This window comes from Erythranthe guttata, chromosome 11, assembly GCF_056151865.1.
Source record: "Erythranthe guttata isolate IM_541 chromosome 11, IM_541, whole genome shotgun sequence".
NCBI lineage: Eukaryota > Viridiplantae > Streptophyta > Magnoliopsida > Lamiales > Phrymaceae > Erythranthe > Erythranthe guttata.
In genome coordinates this window covers 19,631,540-19,653,787 of record NC_142543.1, presented here as the reverse complement: position 1 = coordinate 19,653,787, position 22,248 = coordinate 19,631,540, and the positions used below count along the sequence as shown (strand labels likewise).

The 22,248-nt window shown below is 35.3% G+C and overlaps 5 protein-coding genes across 7 annotated transcripts; 2 read left to right on the top strand and 3 right to left on the bottom strand.

Moving 5' to 3' along the window:
* Positions 1-411: 411 nt before the first annotated feature.
* Positions 412-10,212, top strand: LOC105961037 (uncharacterized). The gene is made up of 2 exons (XM_088825812.1): positions 412-1,607; positions 9,811-10,212. The coding sequence occupies exon 1, from the start codon at positions 796-798 to the stop codon at positions 1,579-1,581; it is 786 nt and encodes a 261-aa protein (XP_088681938.1). The 5' UTR covers positions 412-795; the 3' UTR covers positions 1,582-1,607; positions 9,811-10,212.
* Positions 10,213-10,224: 12 nt separating this feature from the next.
* ZEU1 (P-loop containing nucleoside triphosphate hydrolases superfamily protein) lies at positions 10,225-13,390 on the bottom strand. Of its 2 annotated transcripts, XM_012985269.2 has the most exons (7): positions 13,258-13,390; positions 13,069-13,122; positions 11,806-12,147; positions 11,224-11,335; positions 11,056-11,115; positions 10,768-10,872; positions 10,225-10,504 (listed from the first exon to the last, which is right to left on the bottom strand). In XM_012985269.2, the coding sequence occupies exons 2-7, from the start codon at positions 13,104-13,106 to the stop codon at positions 10,388-10,390; spliced, it is 774 nt and encodes a 257-aa protein (XP_012840723.2). In that variant the 5' UTR covers positions 13,107-13,122; positions 13,258-13,390; the 3' UTR covers positions 10,225-10,387. The 2 variants fall into 2 exon arrangements, with proteins under 2 accessions (XP_012840723.2, XP_088681939.1); XM_088825813.1 differs by lacking the exon at positions 13,069-13,122.
* Positions 13,391-13,598: 208 nt separating this feature from the next.
* LOC105961035 (uncharacterized) lies at positions 13,599-15,214 on the bottom strand. 2 transcript variants are annotated; one of them, XM_088825815.1, is made up of 2 exons: positions 15,098-15,214; positions 13,599-14,181 (listed from the first exon to the last, which is right to left on the bottom strand). In XM_088825815.1, the coding sequence occupies exon 2, from the start codon at positions 14,169-14,171 to the stop codon at positions 13,776-13,778; it is 396 nt and encodes a 131-aa protein (XP_088681941.1). In that variant the 5' UTR covers positions 14,172-14,181; positions 15,098-15,214; the 3' UTR covers positions 13,599-13,775. The 2 variants fall into 2 exon arrangements, with proteins under 2 accessions (XP_088681941.1, XP_012840721.2); XM_012985267.2 differs by having other exon boundaries at positions 13,599-14,186; positions 15,098-15,184.
* An 82-nt stretch (positions 15,215-15,296) lies between these two features.
* Positions 15,297-18,104, top strand: LOC105961034 (prohibitin-3, mitochondrial). Its single transcript, XM_012985266.2, has 3 exons — positions 15,297-15,737; positions 15,818-16,414; positions 17,825-18,104. The coding sequence occupies exons 1-2, from the start codon at positions 15,485-15,487 to the stop codon at positions 16,405-16,407; spliced, it is 843 nt and encodes a 280-aa protein (XP_012840720.2). The 5' UTR covers positions 15,297-15,484; the 3' UTR covers positions 16,408-16,414; positions 17,825-18,104.
* A 602-nt stretch (positions 18,105-18,706) lies between these two features.
* On the bottom strand, positions 18,707-22,031 carry LOC105961033 (glyceraldehyde-3-phosphate dehydrogenase, cytosolic). The gene is made up of 11 exons (XM_012985264.2): positions 21,715-22,031; positions 21,507-21,607; positions 20,818-20,933; positions 20,611-20,710; positions 20,336-20,482; positions 20,190-20,250; positions 19,998-20,095; positions 19,577-19,719; positions 19,409-19,492; positions 19,078-19,167; positions 18,707-18,971 (listed from the first exon to the last, which is right to left on the bottom strand). The coding sequence occupies exons 1-11, from the start codon at positions 21,740-21,742 to the stop codon at positions 18,926-18,928; spliced, it is 1,014 nt and encodes a 337-aa protein (XP_012840718.1). The 5' UTR covers positions 21,743-22,031; the 3' UTR covers positions 18,707-18,925.
* Positions 22,032-22,248: the final 217 nt, after the last annotated feature.

The following is a 22,248-nucleotide window of genomic DNA, read 5'->3' as shown; positions in this document are numbered from 1 at the left end:
TTCCCCAAAACATACATGCATACATAATATAAACCCTGGTTTTCTCTTTCATTTTACTTATTATTATCCATCTTTAATTAGTTGATAGTAATAATATATAAATATATTAATTAAGGGGAGGAATATTTGATTTTTGATCTAAATCAACTGCAATTAATGTAATTTGTTTTATTGTTTTAATGAAGCTTGTAATTTGCTAAAAACCCTAATTTTAGTTAACTTGGCTCTAATATTTAATTTATTACATGCTCAACACTTAGAGCAGCAGCGAGTGAGCTTCCTTGTAGTTGTAATGCGTGTACTACTACATATTTTACACACACACACACACACACAAAAACGTATATATATATATATATATATATATATATATATATATATATATATATATATATATATAAATAAACGAATAACAATGCAGAAACAAACACGTGTCCAGGTTCTGGAACCTTTCCATATCACTCCATAAGAGAAATTAAACAGCACGAAAGAATAAATGGCTTGGTGCATCCACCTCTACTGCACCAGCTGACACCTACCTCTCTCTCATTGGTCAATTTTCTCAATCAGCCAATCAGATAATTCCATGAATTTCATTTTTTATTTTATTGCCTGTATTGGACTAACATAGGTGGCCATTTTGTACGCCCACTTTAACTTTTGCTGCTTCTCAATCCATATATATGTACTGACCCTCGCTGCTTTTCGGGTTCGGGTCATTGTACTGGATCCGCAGATCGATGAATGCAAAACTTTGGTCCTTTGATTTTTCTGGTTTTCTAGATCGGTAGATCTATGCAAGGTTGGGCTATCAGATCTTCCGATAATCGGGCGTTGATTGACCGTATGATGCTCAGGTTCCGTCCGATTGCGCCGAAGCCTGTTGGCGGAGATGCGATCTCCGGCGCGGCGGAGCTGGACGGAGGTAACGGCGTTGGGAGAAGAACGAAGAGGAAGTATGTTAGGGTTCGTGGCCGGCAAACTAAGGAGTCCGCTAGAAGGAAAGGCGCCGAAGGGAAGCAAAAGTCGCCGCCGGATTCGCCGGTGGTGACGCTGCAGCTTCTGCCGGAGAGATCTGAAAGCGATGAAAATAATAATAACAGTTCGGATAAACAAGTTCTTCAAAGCTGGAACGCAGACGGCGTTAACTGCGAGGTGACGGCGGATTTACGGAGCGGCGGATCTGTTAACGAGACGTGGGTAATCGTGGAAAGCGTGACCGATAAATTCGCTGGGGTAGGGTTAGGGTTTTCAGATAAGGAAAGGATCTACAGCCTGGAGCGTGACACGTGTCCAGGTTTCATATCAGACTGGACAAATAACGTGATCTGGATCAACGATGCCTACAAGAAGTTGGTGGCGGCGGCGGAGGAGGAGGAGAAGGGGTTTGGAGTGCGGTTGGTGGTGAAAGAAGAAATACCCTATTATTACCCTTCATTTGCATGCAGAGTGAGGGTTATTCAAAAGAGGGGTAAGGGGCAAAATTGGAATAAGATAGTCCCATGCGATGTTTGGAGGATGGAATTTTCTGGATTTGCATGGAAATTGGACGTACACACGGCCCTCGGTTTAGGCCTTTAGCAGATTATTTCACAAACTACTTCCAGGTGATTATTAACAATTAATTATCTCCTTATTTTATAAGGTATTTTTTTAATTTTATTATTATTTTTTATTTAATCAATTGCTGGGCAGGGGCAGCCCCTCAATTGTTTTTTTTAATAATATTATTATTAATAATTAAAATAACATAATAAAATTGTTTTTAATTTATAACATTTTAAATGTGTTGATTGATCAAAATGAAAATAATATCGCCCGATAAAGACTTACACTGTCCGAAAGTAAATTAAAAATACAATAAATTAATTACTATAATAATATTCTAAATAGAATTTTCAAATTCTTATATATTTAAAGTAATTATCGGAATAATATAATTAAGAATGTATTTACTTACTTAAAGGCTGAGACTTCAAAAAAAAAAAAACCTTTAGAGGGTGTTTGGTTAAGGAATTATATGCTATTTTTATATTTTTATAATATAAGAAAATCTCAATTATGTTAACAAAAATAATAATTTTAATTACAAAACAAAGTACCAAAATTAGCATCTTAAGACTTAACAGTAGTCAAAATATTTAAACAACTCAACTTTCGAATAAAATATATATAACATCTTATAAAATCGATTAAATTATAAAGATTTGCTTAACACTTATCGGTTAAGTTGAATCAACTTATAACACTTTCTAAAAAAAATTAGATTAGCCAAACATTTCCTATTAGGGTCATTTGCGTCGGTAATTAAATTAACATCACTAGATATATAATATATAAATGATTATATCAATTATTTATGTAATATCTCCACAAATTTCATTTATCAATTATCCTTCTAAAAATGCAAAACCCCGTATATATTTTTTTTTATGAAACCTTAATGGTGCTTATTTTGCACTATTTCGGTATATTTATTCGTAAACAATAAACATATATAATCATAAAGAATTGAACATTTAATATTGTTAGAATTTATTTCGTGCAGATATAAATTATTTGTGTTAGATTCAGTTTTTCGTTACTGTTGCGTGAAGTGTTGCAACAGTTCGTGAAACAGTTCGTAAAAACAGAAATAAACGAGACACAAATTTTAATGTGGTTCGGATACAACTGTACCCTACATCCACGGGGACCTGCAAATAAAATTTACTAATTTTTAGTTTTACGAATACAATATTAGGACTTAATCAAAATACAAAGACTCCCTCTTTGTTGACGCCGTTCTTGTATACTACGCTGAATTATAAATCTTCAATTTGCAGCACGTCCCTTGCTCCGCACGGTTGAACTCCCTTCAACGCTGAATCCCTCAGTCGGCGGATCGATCTCCTCCCGAGATCTGTTTAAGCCCCTCTCCCGAAGAACCGATCTTCTTTTTGTATAGAAGAAGCAAACTTGTGATACTCCTTGAATCTTGGTGTCTTCACCACAAAGCCTTGAAGCCGGTATATGTTCTATGAAAATCACGTATCACGATGGAGCAATAAAAACGAGAGCAAATAATAATTTCTCTGTGAATTTTTCTCTCGATAAAAAAGACGCTTGAAGAGCGACACAGAAAAGAGAAAATCTTTCTCTCCAAAAAAGCCGCACGGCACTAACGTGTATTTGCTCCACTTTTATAAGCCTGATAAAGAATCCTACAAGAGTCCAATTCAAAATACGTATCAGGCATATTAGGATATAAATCTTATCAAAAGATATTAACTCCTATTCAAACACTAATTCCCAAATAAAATAATATCACAATTAATGACAATATATAAACCAATGGAAACCACTTCTTCCTTTTTCAATAAAAAAAACACACGGCAGTTTATATGGCAACATGAAGACTTGTTGCCCAAGACTTTGAGAATAATTAGACTCCAATTTTGATTCTAACAATAGGAGACCTGCACACAAGAAAGTCTTGGGTTAAAATAAGAATAACTCTTTAGAAGAATAATTCCTATTATAAATCAATTAATGACAAATTAAAAGAATTAAAAGCTACAAGGACTCTTCCCTTCTTTAGCTCACGGTATATGAAAACTTGTGGCACAAGTTTTATTAATTCTCGTACAATTAGAATCCATAGGATTCTAACAATCTCCCCCTTTGTCGTTTATTGATTATAATTATTTTCTCCCGCTGAGTAAAAAACCTGAAAATAAAACAATCAGATGATTAGACCGAAGCAAATAAAACAAAAGATCATCATCAACTCTTTTCAACAACAAGAGTGGCATCAACTGCTGCATTAGTAAGTGCCACAGTTTCAGCAACTGTTCCCACAGTAGTGGCTTCGGCAGGTGGTTCACAACGGAGTCAGCTCCCCCTGCATGTGTATCTCCCTCTGTGAATGATCCTTAGGCAGCTCCTCTTGTAAATGCATTCATTCTTCCCCTTTGGTTACTCGGCTTGATAGACTTGGAAGGCGGTGGATGACAACGTGGTAAATTATCCACGTGATAAGAGACTCAGCAAATAACATCGGCATTATAGCTCCTCCTTTTATATTCTTGTGAAGACCTAAACCAATTAATGACAATAAACATCTCCATAGAATTTCACTTGGTGTTGTGGACTTGAATCCCACGAGATTCTAACACTCTCCCCCTTTGGCATTGATTGGTCAGAATATTTACTCCCCCTAACTATATGATACATGCATGAACAAGGGTTAGCAAATTCAGAATAACATCTGCACATATAAACTGTTGCAACAGTTTATAAAACAGTTCACCAGATAATGTAAACTGTAAATAAACCATAGTTCCAAAATAAAAGCAGATAATTCGTTCAGATAAGCACGAGAAAAAAAGGATATGCAGTAGCAGAAACAACTTCTCTTCACAATGCTTATTATTTGTCCTATATTTCTGCCCAGCAACTGTCTCATGCACTGTTTCAACAGTTGTCTTAACCCCCCTGCATTCCTGCACTGTTCCAGCAACTGTCGCAACAGTTGTCGGAACTCCCCCTGTGTTCATGCCATCGTTACTGTTCTTTTCTCCTGTTCTTTTCTCCCCCTTTCTGGGCAATCACCATGCAGAGATAACTCAACATGGACTAATGATCTTGATGATTCAAGCAAGTTGTTCAAACACTTAACAAAAAGATCAAAACGAAGAGAGAATCTTGGAAGTAAGTGAGAAGAATCACTATACATAACGTGCACATAAAATCACAAACTCACAAACTCAATACCACACGATAATTGCAATGCGAAAATCAAAGGATAGTGATATCAAATCCAACATTAAATAGCAAAGACTACAGACTTTGCCAAACTTCATAAGAAACGTGGAAATGTAAGGAGTAAGCCCAATAGTTCCGGCTGCAACAAAAAAATTAAATTTAACCGGCACATAAACAAAAAATCCCGTCTCTCTCTCTCTCTCTCTCTCTTTTTTTTTTTTTTTTTTTTTTTATTTTAAAAAAATGCCTAATGCAAGACAAGAAGTAAACATGAGAAATAAACATGAGTGAAGAGACATATGTGAATAGGATACTGCATGGACAAACAAAACATATGGGATTTATCTTCACATTTACGACAAGCGCAATCCCCAAAAATCCGACTGCCAATGCAACCAATAAACTTAATAATCCCAAGTCAAACACAAAGATGCTCTTATTAGGTAGCGTACACACACGTCTAATGGTAGCTTTTTCCCATGAAAAACAGAGCAATTAAAAGGAACGAGATTATGCTGGTCGTGCAATGTGTAGTCCCCTGGGCTTTCTAATTGACCTTTGTAGTAAGTGTTCGGTCAAGTGTTTTACTGGCTCGACTCAACTAGGCTTCGAACTATTCACTGACCATATATATAATTTATATTGGCCGTGCAATGTGTAGTTCCCTGGGCTTTCTAATTGAGCCTTGTAGCGAGCTTTCGGCCACGTGATTTACTGGCTCGACTCAAAAAGGCTTCGAACTATTCACTGACCAAATGGTTGTAGTTATATATATTAGTAACAGTAGTTCAAGAGTAGCTTTCACTCATTAAAAGAGGCAGCTTTTCCCTATAAAAACATCCAACCATGACAAGACTATTCAGAGAAATAAATAAGTTGGAGCCTTTTAAGTAATCATTTTGGGAATTGGTGAAGTTCTACCCCACAAAATTTAGAAATACACGAAGTATCAAATTCACATTTGTCTCAATCATATGCAGTATGCTTAATGCAGGTCCTATATGAGATGCAAAAACATATGAAGTGTCCTACCACTAAAAGTTGCAAGTCTGGACACACAGACTGTTGCAACAGTTCATGCAACTGCATCAGATTAAACAACATAAATTCCCAGCGATTTTCGCAAGGAATCAAATTTCTGTGCATCAAGGGTTTTTGCAAAAGCATCAGTTAATTCATTCTCCGTTGCAACATAATCAATTGAGACAACCCCCTTTTCGACCAAGCCCCTTATGAAACAATGACATATATCAGTAAGCTTAGTTCTCGAATGCTGAATTGGATTCATAAACTTATTTTTCGCATTCAAATTATCACAATTCAGATTACCAAGTTTTTTATTCCCAAAACTAGCTTTGTCACCAGAACTGTTGGAACAGTTAGTACTATCATGACATGAGTTTAAAGAAGTAATGGCAGATAAACAATTAAGATCAGACTTCTTTACCCAGATTTTTTGTTGAGTTTTATTCACTAAATCAACCTTTATCTTGGGTTTTTGAGACGACACAAAAGTGTGATCAATTTTGGCGGAAAGTGGTGAGCGGGCCATTATTCTTTTAACCATTTTCAAGTACTTAAAACACCTGGGTCGTATATGACCAGCAACATGACAAAAATGACAAATAGGCACAAAACGTTTTCTTTGAAATGACTGTTTTGGCGCAACTGTCGCAACAGTCTGTGAAACAGTGCATTGTTTAACAAAATTGATTTTTCCTATAGGATCTTCTTTCTGTTTCAAAGCATCATCAGATAGTTTATTACCCCTTACACCTAGATGACCATAGTTCGGCTGATTTGTTCTCAAAATTTCATTCAAATTTACCCTACCTGTATTTAATTTTGAAATAGAATCTTGGGTTTTAGCAAATTTGGCCTTCAAACTATCTGTTTCTCTACTAGCAGAAATAACATTTTGTTCAAGAGTAGAAATTCTTACCTTCAATACTTTGTTTTCCTCAATTAGGACAAGCTTCTCTTTTTCTAAGAATTTATTCGACTCGCATACCTGAAGAAATTTTTCGTACATCCTTTCATAGCACTCCTTTAATTCTTCCAAGGATGACACGTCATCATCGCTGTTGTTTTCTGAATCCCAATCATCACCTGCAAGATTTAACGGAGTTAATATTTTATCAGATATTGAATGTAACTTATCATACCTAAGTTCTGTCTTAACAGTCTGTTCAACTGTTGCAACAGTTTCAGCGACAGTCTGTTTGCACTCGTTTATCTGAGTAGTTCCTTCGTAGGCCTCTTGTAGAACATCCCATGCCTCCTTTGCTGATTTGCACATTGATATCAATTTGAATTGGTCTTCATCGATACAACTCAAGATAGCATTGGTTGCCTTGGAATTATAATCTGCGATTCGTACTTCTTCATCACTCCACTTCTCTTTTGGGGTTTGAATGATCTCGTGTGACTCATTCATTGAGGTAGGAGGTGTCCAACCAATTAGAATCGCGCGCCAGGCCCATTCATCGATAGATTTGATGAACATCTTCATCCTTATTTTCCAATCAGAGTAGTTCAATTCACCCAAGAGAGGTGGTAGGAATGCGCCTTCACGATGATTATTCATGTCTGCACAAAAAAATAAAAAAATAATTAAATCCCAAAATCTCACTAAGTGTATCTAGTGACAGGCTCTTGATGCCAATTGTTAGAATTTATTTCGTGCAGATATAAATTATTTGTGTCAGATTCAGTTTTTCGTTACTGTTGCGTGAAGTGTTGCAACAGTTCGTGAAACAGTTCGTAAAAACAGAAATAAACGAGACACAAATTTTAATGTGGTTCGGATACAACTGTACCCTACATCCACGGGGACCTGCAAATAAAATTTACTAATTTTTAGTTTTACGAATACAATATTAGGACTTAATCAAAATACAAAGACTCCCTCTTTGTTGACGCCGTTCTTGTATACTACGCTGAATTATAAATCTTCAATTTGCAGCACGTCCCTTGCTCCGCACGGTTGAACTCCCTTCAACGCTGAATCCCTCAGTCGGCGGATCGATCTCCTCCCGAGATCTGTTTAAGCCCCTCTCCCGAAGAACCGATCTTCTTTTTGTATAGAAGAAGCAAACTTGTGATACTCCTTGAATCTTGGTGTCTTCACCACAAAGCCTTGAAGCCGGTATATGTTCTATGAAAATCACGTATCACGATGGAGCAATAAAAACGAGAGCAAATAATAATTTCTCTGTGAATTTTTCTCTCGATAAAAAAGACGCTTGAAGAGCGACACAGAAAAGAGAAAATCTTTCTCTCCAAAAAAGCCGCACGGCACTAACGTGTATTTGCTCCACTTTTATAAGCCTGATAAAGAATCCTACAAGAGTCCAATTCAAAATACGTATCAGGCATATTAGGATATAAATCTTATCAAAAGATATTAACTCCTATTCAAACACTAATTCCCAAATAAAATAATATCACAATTAATGACAATATATAAACCAATGGAAACCACTTCTTCCTTTTTCAATAAAAAAAACACACGGCAGTTTATATGGCAACATGAAGACTTGTTGCCCAAGACTTTGAGAATAATTAGACTCCAATTTTGATTCTAACAATAGGAGACCTGCACACAAGAAAGTCTTGGGTTAAAATAAGAATAACTCTTTAGAAGAATAATTCCTATTATAAATCAATTAATGACAAATTAAAAGAATTAAAAGCTACAAGGACTCTTCCCTTCTTTAGCTCACGGTATATGAAAACTTGTGGCACAAGTTTTATTAATTCTCGTACAATTAGAATCCATAGGATTCTAACAAATATATATATTGTAATAATAATAATAAAAATAAAAATAAATTTGTCGTTTTATATATTATAAGCTATTTACAAATTACACTCTATAAAACTCAAGGAGTTTTCCTTGCCTAACCCCACCACGTAGATAGTTTCTTCAAAATAATAATAATAATAACTTGAGGAAATTTGTCTCAAGAGTCTTATTAAGAATATTTAAATTTTATCTGAGTAGTGATAGATTATTTAACTTTTTTTATATTATTATAATATTATTTAATTTTGTTTTTTTTTTTTTAATATCCTTTGAGATATTTATCCTTAAAATTTCATAGGATTTTCTTATAATTTACTTACTATTGGGGAAAAACAGCATTTTATTATTTTCCATCCGAACACATTTTCATCTTTCCAAAATTTTCTAAAAAAATATTAATTCATACATACATATTTAAATCTTACTTTAACCTTTGTATAATTTAAATCTTCACTTACCTTCGTTGTACAATTTAAAACTTTTTTATTTACCCCTCTACAGTTGTGCTGATAATAACTTTCAATTGCCCCATAAATTATATTTTTTTGTGTGCTAATTATATCCTCTTTTTTTTTTTAATAAAAGTTTACTGTCATCTCCGTTTGTTAATAACCTTTTTTTTTTTTACTTTCAATTGATTTTAAAGTTATTATTTTCAATGTAAAATTTAAAAATATGCCCATTTCTTTAAAACTATTTCTCATTTTATATTATTTTGCTCATTTTTGGGATAATCATGTTTTCATCTTAATTGGTATTTTATAAAGATTAATAGGACATAAAATATATGTTGTCCAGAAAAAAAAAAAATGCATATTAATTATGTTAAATTTTTACATATAATTGATTTTAGAATCTCACTGATTAATTTCAAATATATAAATTTTCAAATTCACCATTTCATTTGTACATTTTCATTTTTTTCAAGCTCTTGTCTGATGATAAGAGACAATAATTAGCCAAACCTATACTCCCACATAATTAGTCCAGCTAAATTTCGGATTTCACCCAATATCTCGATCGCCCAATTCTCGATCGTCCAATTTTTCGCATCAATCTTAATCATTGAATTAGCATAAAATCTGATACCAACCCCATTTTAAACGTTTCTCAAAAAAAAAAAAAAACCCCATTTTAAATGGAAATTAACGTACATTTCGTTGTGCAGCCTGTTCATATCGTCAATGACTTGTTTAATATTTTTAACTTGTAACACATATATAGTTATATAACTCTTATAAGTTTTTCGTACGCAGGCAATGTGAAACGACGTGCTTTGCAACAGCAAATCGCTAAATGAGCCAATATTTCGCAGCTGAAATTTGTGGGTTTGGTTAATAAAACTTAATGTAATAGAATGTTAAATAATTTAAAAAGAAACATGTCTAGTTTGGAGAATATTAGTGTGATTAACGAGGTACGGACAAGTTTGTTCTAATGCTACACCTGATGAACTTGGACGGGTTATATTTTACGATACACGATTTGGCACACATTAAATGTAAATGCGTGTGATTGTGTGTAAATTAAAAGTGAAAAACCGTCCGATATATTTCAACAGGTGTAGCATGCATGTACATAATTGTATAGAGGAATTATGTATCCTAATTCCTAATTAATCGGAGTTAAATTGTAACCAAGTAGTAGTTTGCTTCTCATTTATGACACCATTTTCTACTTCTATAGTCAATTTATAGCTAGTTAATAAATAAAAATCCAGGAGTAATTTTGCTCAAATAAAAAAACTCCGAATTGCAAACTCAATTCACCAGTTCCCCTCGGGCTATAGGCAAATTAGTGACATATACGTTACAGTCCAACTCTATAAATAACTTAATTTTGCCACAGCTGTGTAAAAGGCTTCCCTTCTTGACATTTCAGCACGCATTCCGTAACAATTTGTTTCAATTGTTCCTCGACATCTTCGATTGAACGGGTTGCATCTACTATCTACAATGACGAGCATGAAAAAGCAAAATCATCAGGCCATGTTATACGGTCCAGCAAATGTTGATTTTAAATCTATTTATTCAGACATAGGTCCAACTTTACGAAGAATGTGAGTGATGATGTAAGCATTCTTGATCTAATTACTAGAGTTATCGAATTGTGATTTGTACCAAAGTATTATCCTAATTTCACTCACGTATTCAAATAAAAATAAACATGTCTGATGAAAATAAACGGGAAAACGAACAGTCTAGGCTCACTACCTTCCATGTGGCATCATAAAGAGTCTTATATGATTGAGCAACTCTTTGTTGAAACTCGAGCTTCTCATACCTCTCATCTCCGTAACCTCCTCTTTCAGCAGCTTTCTGTAATTTCAGAACATAAGTTGGTACTTGGTAATATTTCAATTTGGAACAAAATATCTACACTTGAAACAATTGCAACATGCACAAAGAAAATTACGTATACTATATGAAGTTTGATAATTCTGCATAATATAAGTCATACGATTCTGTCATGAAAAAAAGGGTGCATAAAACATAATATACCTCTGGCGATATGTCAAGGTACAGAACTAGATCTGGAGCTAGCAATCCAGCTTCTGGAGCCTGCAAAAACGAGACAGATATAAGCTGAATCGTAATGGGGTCCGCACCAAACAAAGTCCGGTACTAATTTGGACAACCATAAAAACAAATATTTCACAATATCTTTACCTTGCACCACTCGACATCAAGTCCTTTGGCAGATGAGAAAGCAACCCCGGAAAAAGCATAGCGATCAATAATGAGTGTGGTCCCACTTCTCAGCTTAGACTCCATCAATGATCTAAATGCAGTCAGTTCCAGTAAATATGTTTAAACTTTAATTTCGTATTGACCGGATACGTGAATTCTTTAGAATAAACATGACCCCGAAGTAAATTGTGAAAGAATGTCACGAGTGAATTTAAGTTAAGATACAAAATGATGCCATGTTCTGCTTAATTCAAAATAAACAATCATCTGTGGGCCAAAAAACAGTTTAGAATAACGGAGGCGTTAATACAAAAGAAAGAAAGTTTCTCCATATTCACCAAGAAGCAAATTCTTTGTCTAGTCGATTCATATGTTAGGGGTTTGCAGAAATAAAAACACTTCAAGTTTTCTAAGGCAGCTCGTTCGTACAAATCCCATGCATTAATATAAGATTAACTCCATTGCAGCCCATCACTGAAGTCATTGAATACCCAAAATTTCGAAATTTTACCACCAATAGAACATGATGTCTATATATAACATAAGAAAGAAGTCGCAAACCTCTTTTCCCAACGATTTGCACTGAAGAGCAGATGAATAGCATGATCGTCCAAATGTGATTCGTTCATTAGGTAGGAAGAAATCATTTGTCCGACACCTGTGTTTCTATCAGGGAATCTCCATGATTCAACTGCATGTCCCGACCCTTCTAGGTAAGAAATCAATTTGCTGCACTGAGAAGTTTTTCCACAACGGTCCAAACCTTCTAACACAATTAAGGCACCCCTTGAATCACTTTTTTTGCTACTTTCCATGTGAACTTGTCTTAACGAGCACTTGGACTGGAAAGCCAAATTGCAGCGAGAACTTAGTGATTGTCGTACCACTCCTGTTGCTAAATTTCTGAACAAAAATACACACGCATTAAATATTCACTCCCTAATGTATTTCAAAAGAAGCAGACTTCAAGCAGACTTCAAATATCGATGAAGAAATGCAAATTCCATAGCATCCATGACGCGGAACGGAGGCGTATGGATAATTAATTTCTACGAATTAATTCTATGGAACCAACAAACATTTGGAATCCACCGAGAGAGAAAGAAAATTCTCTAAAAAATTATTAACTTTGAAATTATATGAATCCCTAGCTATTACAAATGTACTTATAATGCTGAAAAGTAACAAAGTCATAGTAAAATTAAAAAGCTAAATAAACTAGGAAAATATGAAAAACGGCAAGAAGAGTTAAGCCCTAATTCTAAATTCTAATAGATCTCATAATTTTCGGAACAACCCAATTTACGGAATCCTAATCTTATTTTCCTATGAATTGATATAAATTTTCTAAAACTTCTCTAGAACGGCAAAAACGGACTTCTAATAGTCTAATCAGTGTTGGATGACAAAAATATGATGTGATTCATGAGCATTTGCTCATGAGTTTTGTTCCTTGGGCCATTTCGCTTGAGAAAGAGTTCGTTTCAGACTCCATTTTACGTCCCTCATCAATACATTTGGTACAATTTTTTTTATTTCAAACACTTCATTTTTCTCTAAATCAGATTCCTATACATTTCAATGGGGAAACAGGGAAATTTTATCATTCTTTTTAAGAAACTTCGCGTTGATACTATGGATCAAAATCTACAAGTTACAAACCAACACAAAACCTACAAAAACATATTCATTCGTGCATTTTATCAAACAGCTAGTGAGCACGTCACTTATTACGCCGACCACTGTTGATTCTACCCCATATACAAAGAAATCAAACAAATATCACAGTAGGAAAAGTAAAGGATCGTGCGGAATTTGACTTACAAAGCCTTAAAAAGTGTGAAACGGCAAGCATTTGTCATGTGCTATCGTTCAAACCTACATATAATCCCAAACCCAATTTAAAACTTGCCGAATTCAATATACAAAAAAGCAATACTCGAAATCTATACTTAAAAATTGCACGAATCGAATCAGGAAAAACGAGATCTTTGGATAAAAGGAAACAATTACCCGTTCAAGAAGCCGTGTCTGTGTTCATTTGCTCAAATAAGTTAACTGGAAAGAGGAACATTTAGAAAATGTGAAGAATTGAAAAGAAAAAGAATTGGCGGCAGGAGTTCTGGTTTGGTGGCTTATATACTTCTTACACACATTTGATTACATTAATTTTGCAATTTAATCATCAGAAATTTAGGCCCAAACGAAGTCCAGAAAAATTAGTAAAAGCCCAAATATATCTTTACATAATCATTGCCCAAGTTCATGTTATTTCACAAACGTGCCTATTTTTCAGACAATTTTGTCTTCAACTTTGTGTATGTATGTGTGTGTGTTTAATGGAGTTTCCTCAATTTATCTATCACAAAAACTTTCTGCATAAATGTTCGAAGCCAACATTATCTGGCATTTAATTGATGGTAACTAATTGTACGAATTGAAGCTTCAACAAAGCACGAAATATCCAAAAAAAACAGGCCAAGCGAAATGTTCAAAACGAAACACTAATTCCCTATTTAAAAAGCTCCAACTTAATTCTTGGCCTTAAGAGAATTATTCTCCTTGATCCTTGCTCGGTTATCCAGCTTCACAAACCGTTTCAGATCGTCATACGGAAGGGTTTTTATGTCTTTTCTCTTCAACTCACTGAGAGGCGGCTTTTTATCGAGCAAATGCCACAACCAATCCGGGTACTCAGAATCGGGCAAGATTTTAGGGTCTTGCCCATCTTTCAGAATATTCGCACCAAAAACGGTAGTCGATTTCACTTCGTTGCTCAGCAGGGATGCTTTTGGAGCGTCTGAGGCGGCACCACCTTTAGAGCCTTTCTTTTTAGCTCCGGCAGCAAATGTTCTCCGGCCCACCACCCCAACAACCTCCTTCACAGAGGCGGCACCTCTCAATGATCTGACGAGAGCAATTGGCATGTCTTTATAGCTGCACTAATAGTAAAATGTTATTTACAAGTTAAAATATCGAAATCTCAACATAGTTACATTTTTATCATATGGTTCTTATTAGTTCCCGATCGACAAAACGAAATAAAGTACTACTACTCCTTAAAGGCATGATGCACATAAGCAACCATATAACTAGCAAATGTTCTTAATACGGAACATCTAGCTTTATCAACTTCTTTACTCCTAGCACTCTCTTAGTACACTTGTCTACATTTCGATACATATTTTTGACACTCGCAACTAAATTTTTATAACCTCGCGACTCATCGATCTCTTTTGACATCGACAAAATCCCATTTCATTCAGAAAGCAGAGAGAGGTCGTGAAAAACAAGTTATCGCAGTAAACTTTCAGAATCGCAAATTCTCTAACAATATTAGCTAAAAGATATCATAGTTAACCATAACCGTAACGCTATTTGCTCTCGAACTGGCTAATCGAGAGTAATTCCTCTAGATAACAAAGATTCGCTTTCTACGATTTAGAATCTAAGAGTTCAATGAACAAATTCCCCAATAATCGAGTGACGAAAGAAAACCGACAAACAACTCGTGAATTTTTAATCTCCAACAATTACAATAAGGATAAGTGCAGGGGTCAATAGGAAAACCATTCTCACAAATAGGATTTTGAATTAGCAAACCATTTTGAAATCATAAATAATCAAATCCGCCGGCAAATTCGTAGTTTAAAAACAAAATTAGGGCACCCAGAACAAATCCCATACCACAAGATGCAATTTTGCACAAATATAAAATCATATAACGGCTAACATAAACATCAATCAGATCGTGCCGGAAAAAAAATTAATTAAAAAAAAATTGAAGATCCTTGGCAAAATAGAGAAACTGGAATTCGAGCAGAAAATGAAAGAATTTAATTTCGATTACTACCTGTGTTTGTTGCTTTAAGCAGAAGCTGGTTTTGGGGAGGTTCTCCGAGCTAGGTAAAAATGGCTTCAGTGTAAGCATTTTCTAAAGCCAACTCCACGTTTTTTAGTACAGTAGAGCAGAAGTAAATGGGCCGTTAAAGTAAACGGGCCGTTAAGAAAAAGCCCAATTAATATTTAATAGACCGAACCCAAATCCTAACGGAGTGATCTGTAGCAGGGGGTTAAGTTAGGGTTTAACACGCGCACTTTCTCTCTCTAGAGTTTCTTGAGGAAAACTCCACTACCTTCTACAAAACCCTCATTTCTCTCTCTAGATCAGGCAATCGCCATTTCCTGCTGACCCACCACCCTCACTTGAAAACTTTGAATCAATTCGAAATACTGCAGAATGGGTAGCCAAGCCGCCGCCTCATTTCTGACGAACATCGCACGCGCCGCCTTCAGTCTCGGCATCGGCGCCACCGTCGTGAACTCCTCCCTCTACACAGTCGATGGCGGCCAGCGCGCCGTTCTCTTCGATCGTTTCCGTGGAGTTATTGAAGAGACCGTCGGTGAAGGGACCCACTTCCTAGTACCATGGCTTCAGAAGCCCTTCGTCTTCGATATCCGCACTCGCCCCCACACCTTCTCTTCCGTCTCAGGTAGCAAACATTTCTGCATTTCTGAAATTATAATTCGAGAAAACAATTCGGAATCTAATTTTTTTTTTTCGGATGATTAGGTACGAAAGATCTGCAGATGGTGAATCTCACTCTGCGTGTGCTCTCACGCCCCGAAGTCAGTCGCCTACCCGACATCTTCAAAACCCTAGGTCTGGAATACGACGAGAAAGTCCTCCCCTCAATCGGCAATGAAGTTCTTAAAGCAGTGGTTGCTCAATTCAACGCCGATCAATTGCTGACCGAGCGTCCACACGTTTCTGCCCTAGTGCGCGAGAGCTTGATCCGCAGGGCGAAGGATTTCAACATCGTGCTTGATGATGTGGCGATCACTCATTTGTCGTATGGAGCCGAGTTCTCGAAGGCTGTTGAGCAAAAGCAGGTGGCTCAGCAGGAGGCAGAGAGGTCTAAGTTTGTTGTGGCTAAAGCTGAACAGGAGAGAAGGGCTGCCATTATTAGGGCTGAAGGAGAGAGTGAGTCTGCGAAGCTGATTTCTGATGCAACTGCAGCTGCTGGAATGAGTTTGATTGAACTGAGGAAGATTGAGGCTGCCAAGGAGAATGTGTTGACCATGAGCAAGAATGGGAATATTAGCTATCTACCTGGTGGCGCGAACAACAACATGCTTCTCGGTCTCAATGCTGCTCGTTGATTACGAGGTAGTATTCTTAATAGTTTGTATTGATATTGTTTGATTTCTCATATTGTTTTTCTTTTGTCGGTTGCTTGAATGATATATCATATGTGGTATTTGTTGAAGATGTTTCTTGTTCTTGTACCTTTTAATTTTTTTTGGATCTGTTAGATTTTTTGTATCTGTGCGACGATAGGGCATTACTTGAAGAACTTCTAAGTTAATCCTTTGTGTAGAGAGATATGAGCAGATATATGTACTCAATGATTCAAAACATTACTAACATATATTTACACATAAGATCTTAATATGCTTAGTGCTCAATACCTATTTTAGAGATTAAATGGGAAGAGGAATTGGATTTACTGTATTTGTTTAATCTATTAGGTGGTGTTTGTCCTTTGGAAGGATAGAGTATAACTTGAACTTTTAGGTTAATCCTTCCTCTAGAAAACACGAAAACTTTTGTACTGCATTTTCATCAAAAAAGGACAATGGTACAATGGTATAAGAATTGTTGGTTTTTGAATAATTTTTTAATTACGTAAACATATGGTAATACAACACATCTAAGATCTTAACATGTTTAGTACTTGTTTGGTTTCCTGTTGAGATAGCTTTATTGGACACGATAGTGTTAATTTGATAGGGCTAAGTTCCACTGCATAAATTTATTCTCGTTGAAATGGTTTCTAAATATCGGAGTCGTTTTTGGTTAGGCCAAATGCGGTAGAAACCCATTGGCCTTATTAGTTAATCAAGGGCAGTTAAGCCAATTGGCATTTGATAGTTTGGTAGAAACCCGTGATTGTTTACTCGATAATTGATCAAACCAAGAGTTTTGATATGGTATCTACTATAATAGTGCTTCCTATGTTACCAAGGCAAATATAACCATCTATTTGGTAACATATTTGAAAAATAGATAAATATCATAACTTCTGAATTCTTATAGCCGGTCTACTTGTGATTAATGATACACATATCTATGTAATCACATCCTCCTTTCAAATGTTACAATATAGAATTGGGGGATTGCCTGAAGAAGCTTATTAGTTGATATTGCTTCATATTTCGGCAATAACCACTAGTTTTATGTTTGATTTTGCCAGTCTTTGAGGTGTGTTGGTTTTTCTTTGCTTTATTTCTTGGCATAATAAGTGGTATAATGTTATTTTTTGCCGCAATTTATGTTTAAGTATCACCGTAATAATTGCCATCACTACAATTGTATAAATTATTTTTGTCCATATTAGCATTCAAATAAGATTTTTTATCCCATGGTTTAGGTCTAAATATGAAATGATGTTAGATTCTTTTCTCGTGTTCTATCACTTTGTTGTGCATGTTATGTTTTCTTCTCTCACAAGAGAGAAAGTTGTTGTATGAGGAACTGTGATCGATCTAATTTACTTCTCTTGTGTTGTTGTTGTAGGGCTTTGAGATGACAGGATTCCTGGTCGGCTTTTTGGCTGTTAGCGGTCTTTTATTTTCTGGAATATTTGAATCTTTACTATTTTGCTACCCTTCGATCAGTTGTATGGATATCTAGCAGAAACTAATGATTGAAGCCTCTACCCTTTTTTTTATTGATGTGGAAGATCTATTTACGTTCTCTTGTTTAGGTTCTCGAGAAATTATAATAATTTTGATGCCTATGTTTCTTGTTTCTTGAATGTGGCAAATCCCCCTAAACATTGTTGATTGGTTTGCAATGCCCCGGTGTCAACGGTTCTCTTTTTGTGAACATCCTCATATTTTGACTTAATTGTATGGTTATATTTTTAGATTGTAACTGGATTGTGTTCTACTATTGATTAGTAGCTAAATGAGTTCAGATGTTTATCGTCTTTCTGTGCAGTAAAAGTTCCCTTGATCAAATGAAAATTTATAATTGGAAAAATTTCTCCGTTTGTCCCATTTTTCTGACCTTGAGGAACACTTGTTTAAACTCTTGGATACGGATTACGTTAATAACATATTTTTTAATTTAACAACATTGTTCGAATTAACATTGGTTGTTAAGATATAATGGTTTCTAACAACTTTTTAAAAATTTGTGAGTGAAGTGAAAAAGCATTTCTTTTTTCAGAAATGTACAAAATTTGAATTAGAAAGAATTGAGACAAATAATTTGAAGCCAAGTATTTTTGGTTGCTTACAAAATGAAACCTCTGAATTTAAGGAGTATTTTTTATGTATATTTTAAATAATTTCACATGAATTTTTAAAAGGTAAAACATTGGGATTTAAAATGCACACATCCAAATCATTAAATCACATGGAAACCTTTCCTCAACTACTGGTAAATGATATGTGCTGAGAAACATAATTTTATTAAACAGAAGAAAATGAAAACACAAAACCAGAGATATAAACTCTGTTCTACATCATTACCGAATAAAATTCTCGCACAAAAGAAAAGAAAGAAAAACTAAGTCCGCAGAAGTTCATCAGCTCATTTATTCCAAAACTACCTCAACGAGGATAATCAACAAGTGAAAGAAGTAAATTTCTTTCAAGCAGAAGCAGCAGCTTATGCAACAGATGCCATGTGTCGGATCAAGTCAATCACACGGTTACTGCAATAAACAGAATTATATATTAGTTAGTATCGCGGCTTTATATATTTGCAGTTGAGAGCAGAAACAATATTTATCTTCAACTATGCAGTAAACAAAGTCTTACCTGTAACCCCATTCGTTATCGTACCACGAGACAACCTTAACAAAGTTGCCATTAAGAGCAATTCCAGCCTTGGCATCGAATATGCTTGACCTGAGAAAAAATAGACGGATGAAAAGAGTGAAGATCACATATTTTCAAGAAAATTATGATAAACTTTTCAAGAGTCTAGAAATGGATGGGGCACTGCATAGAAAACAATATGTACGATAGATTGTATTTGTATTGCATAAAAAAGTATAATGAAAATTTTCAAGAAACGAGAAACGGGAGGGGCAGTAAAGAGAAGATATACGATATACGACTAATTGTACTAGATAAAAGATAAAGGTACCTGCAATCACCGACAAAGTCAGTTGATACAACATCATCTTCAGTGTATCCTAGGATTCCCTTCATGCTAGTCTCGGACTCCTCCCTACAGCAGACAAGAGACTCAGAACATATGACAAGGCTGCCTTCAAAAGACACAAGAATGTCGAAAAAAGGCAATAATTCTTACTTGATAGCAGCTTTAATTTCATCATAAGAAGCTGCCTTTGAAAGCCTGACAGTTAGGTCGACCACTGAAACATCAGCAGTTGGAACACGGAAAGCCATACCAGTAAGCTTTCCGTTTAGTGCGGGAAGTACCTTTCCAACAGCCTGTAGAAAAAAAATGTACCATTCTTAGACTAGAATGACACTATAAATTAATGGTCCTACGCTATTGCGTAATCATACGACGGTGCATACAAAAAGAATAAAAACAGTCACCATGTAACTAAATACTTATTCAACAGTACCTATAAACAATCACTAAAAGCCCGTTTCTTGTTAGAGATTGCTAAATAAGTATGTAGTCATCAAGGAAAAAATTGAGAAGTTGAAAATATATTTTTTGGAAATGAAGTTTGTAAGATGTAAAATGACATTAACGGTACCTTTGCAGCTCCAGTGCTGCTGGGAATGATATTGAATGAAGCAGCTCTTCCACCTCTCCAGTCCTTCATCGACGGACCATCAACAGTCTTCTGTGTTGCTGAATTTCATTTCAAAATAAAATAAAATAAAATAATCAGCTCAGTTATCCTATCACACACATGTTTAATTAATAGTAAATTGACAAGATTTACCTGTCATGGCATGGACAGTGGTCATCAAACCCTCAACGATACCGAACCTGTCATTGAGAACCTGCAATATTGTAGACAATTAGATTAATATTATTCAATCGAAGTAACTTAATGCTTGCCCAGCGAACACGTAGTACAGTACGTACCTTAGCCAATGGGGCAAGACAGTTGGTAGTGCAACTAGCATTTGAAACAATGTCAAGGTCTTTCTTGTACTCCTTCTCGTTGACACCCACAACGAACATAGGGGCATCCGCACTTGGGGCAGAAATTACAACCTTTTTCGCCCCTCCCTGTGACCAAATAAGAGTATTCCAAGAATCAGACAACATGAATTATGAGACACTTAAAGATAAGCAGAAAATTGGGATATATAATATTGATTTCAGACAGATATTTAAGGAATTCATTAAATGAAAACCTTAATGTGTGCAGAAGCCTTAGCCTTGTCAGTGAAAACCCCTGTGGACTCCACAACAAACTCAGCACCAGCCTCGCCCCATGGGATCTCCTCTGGGTTCCTATTCATCGGAGAGGAAAATGTATAAAATGACAAGAAATATAAACTAATCAAACACATCAAGTTGACAAAAGAGTATAATTATTAATAATTATTAATAATTATTACCTCACACCAAATACAGCCACAGGCTTCTCACCGAAGAGAAGGGTCTTTGAATCCTTAACCGTAAGCTCGTTATGTTTCCACTGACCGTGAACACTGTCGTATTTGAACATGTATGTCTGTACAACAGAGAATAGTAATTGAGATTGCGATTAAATTAGATAATAACAAATAGTATTTGACAACAGTTCAAAGAACATTATTCAAGAATCACATATGAAATATTGGACCGGCATGCAAATACTTGCATTAGTGAAGGAAAAAATGTGCTGAGAATGAAATACGCTAAGTGGCAAAGCTTCAAACGCTACAGAAAATACAGAAAATAGAAGTACAGAGCATAATCAACAATTTGTAAGATGATAAATATTTGTTTCCAACTATATTTTTTAGTGTGAAATTTGATGTAGTAAAACATGCTAATTGTCTGAGATTTAAGTCCAAAAAAGGTTTTAAAACCAATCAAGGCTTACAGGATTCAATACGTTTGACAGATCAATCCAGTATACATCAACATAATCCGAAACAAATTTTGTAAAAAAATACAGATCTATTTGTTAAATCAGAGAAAAAAAGGTAACGAGAAACAAATTCACACAAAATTGTGGTTTCACTCAGAACAGTCGTATAAATAGAGATCCATATATCCACAAACACACACACACACACACAAATCCATAGAGAGAGAGTACCATGTAATCGGTGGTAATAAATGGGTCGTTGACGGCGACGAGTTCAATATCATCACTCTGCAGCGCAACTCTAGCAACCAAACGCCCGATCCTTCCAAATCCTGCACGAAAAAGGTAGATCAATGCGTTCAGAACTTCAAAAAAAAAAAATTGGATCCGAATTACAATTACAAATTGACGACAATTTTCACAAAAACAATAAAATTACCATTGATTCCGATCTTGATTTTGGCCATGGTGATGAATGTAGTAGAGATCTAGAAAAATGAAGAGATTAGGAATGAGATTAGCGGCAGATAGTAGAGAGAGAAAGAGTGTGTTATCATTTGGTCATTAGGGCTGTGATATATATACACGATTCGAAACAGTGAGGCGGAGTCGTCGATGCTGAAATGTAGGTGGGGACCACTACGTGCTTCAGTAAGTAAGCGATATTTTCGGACAGTGCATGATTTGGTCACGTGACTGTCACGGGCTGGACGGTAATTTTTAAGGTCCGTGCATTCTTCTACTCACTTTGTTGCCTTCATTGTAGCTGAATTACTCAAACTTTAGATTCGATTTATTAGTTCAGAAAAAAAAATATATCCTTTTTTTTTTTCTTTACATAAACATTTTTTGAAATAAATTACGCAAAATAAATAATACCTATAATTACACAATAGACCTTTTATTTTCAAAGTTGTTGCAGTTTGCTGTCAAAGAAAATGTATCTATTTTGATCTGCCTATTTTTATTCTTC

Bases quoted from the DNA above. Each gene is read 5' to 3' on its own strand.
- LOC105961037 (XM_088825812.1), top strand. From the start codon at position 796: ATGCAAGGTTGGGCTATCAGATCTTCCGATAATCGGGCGTTGATTGAC.
- ZEU1 (XM_012985269.2), bottom strand. From the start codon at position 13,106: ATGACAAATGCTTGCCGTTTCACACTTTTTAAGGCTTT. The intron at 11,116-11,223 runs GTAAAGATATTG...TCGTTTTTGCAG, and splicing joins TTGATGTCGAGTGGTGCAAG to GCTCCAGAAGCTGGATTGCT. The intron at 10,873-11,055 runs GTATATTATGTT...CTGAAATTACAG, and splicing joins ACCTTGACATATCGCCAGAG to AAAGCTGCTGAAAGAGGAGG.
- LOC105961035 (XM_012985267.2), bottom strand. From the start codon at position 15,175: ATGCTTACACTGAAGCCATTTTTACCTAGCTCGGAGAACCTCCCCAAA. The intron at 14,187-15,097 runs GTAGTAATCGAA...TTTTACTATTAG, and splicing joins GCTTAAAGCAACAAACACAG to TGCAGCTATAAAGACATGCC.
- LOC105961034 (XM_012985266.2), top strand. From the start codon at position 15,485: ATGGGTAGCCAAGCCGCCGCCTCATTTCTGACGAACATCGCACGCGCC. The intron at 15,738-15,817 runs GTAGCAAACATT...TCGGATGATTAG, and splicing joins CACCTTCTCTTCCGTCTCAG to GTACGAAAGATCTGCAGATG.
- LOC105961033 (XM_012985264.2), bottom strand. From the start codon at position 21,742: ATGGCCAAAATCAAGATCGGAATCAATG. The intron at 20,711-20,817 runs GTAATAATTATT...TCCGATGAATAG, and splicing joins GTGGCTGTATTTGGTGTGAG to GAACCCAGAGGAGATCCCAT. The intron at 19,493-19,576 runs GTAAGAATTATT...TGTCTGCTGTAG, and splicing joins GAAATTAAAGCTGCTATCAA to GGAGGAGTCCGAGACTAGCA.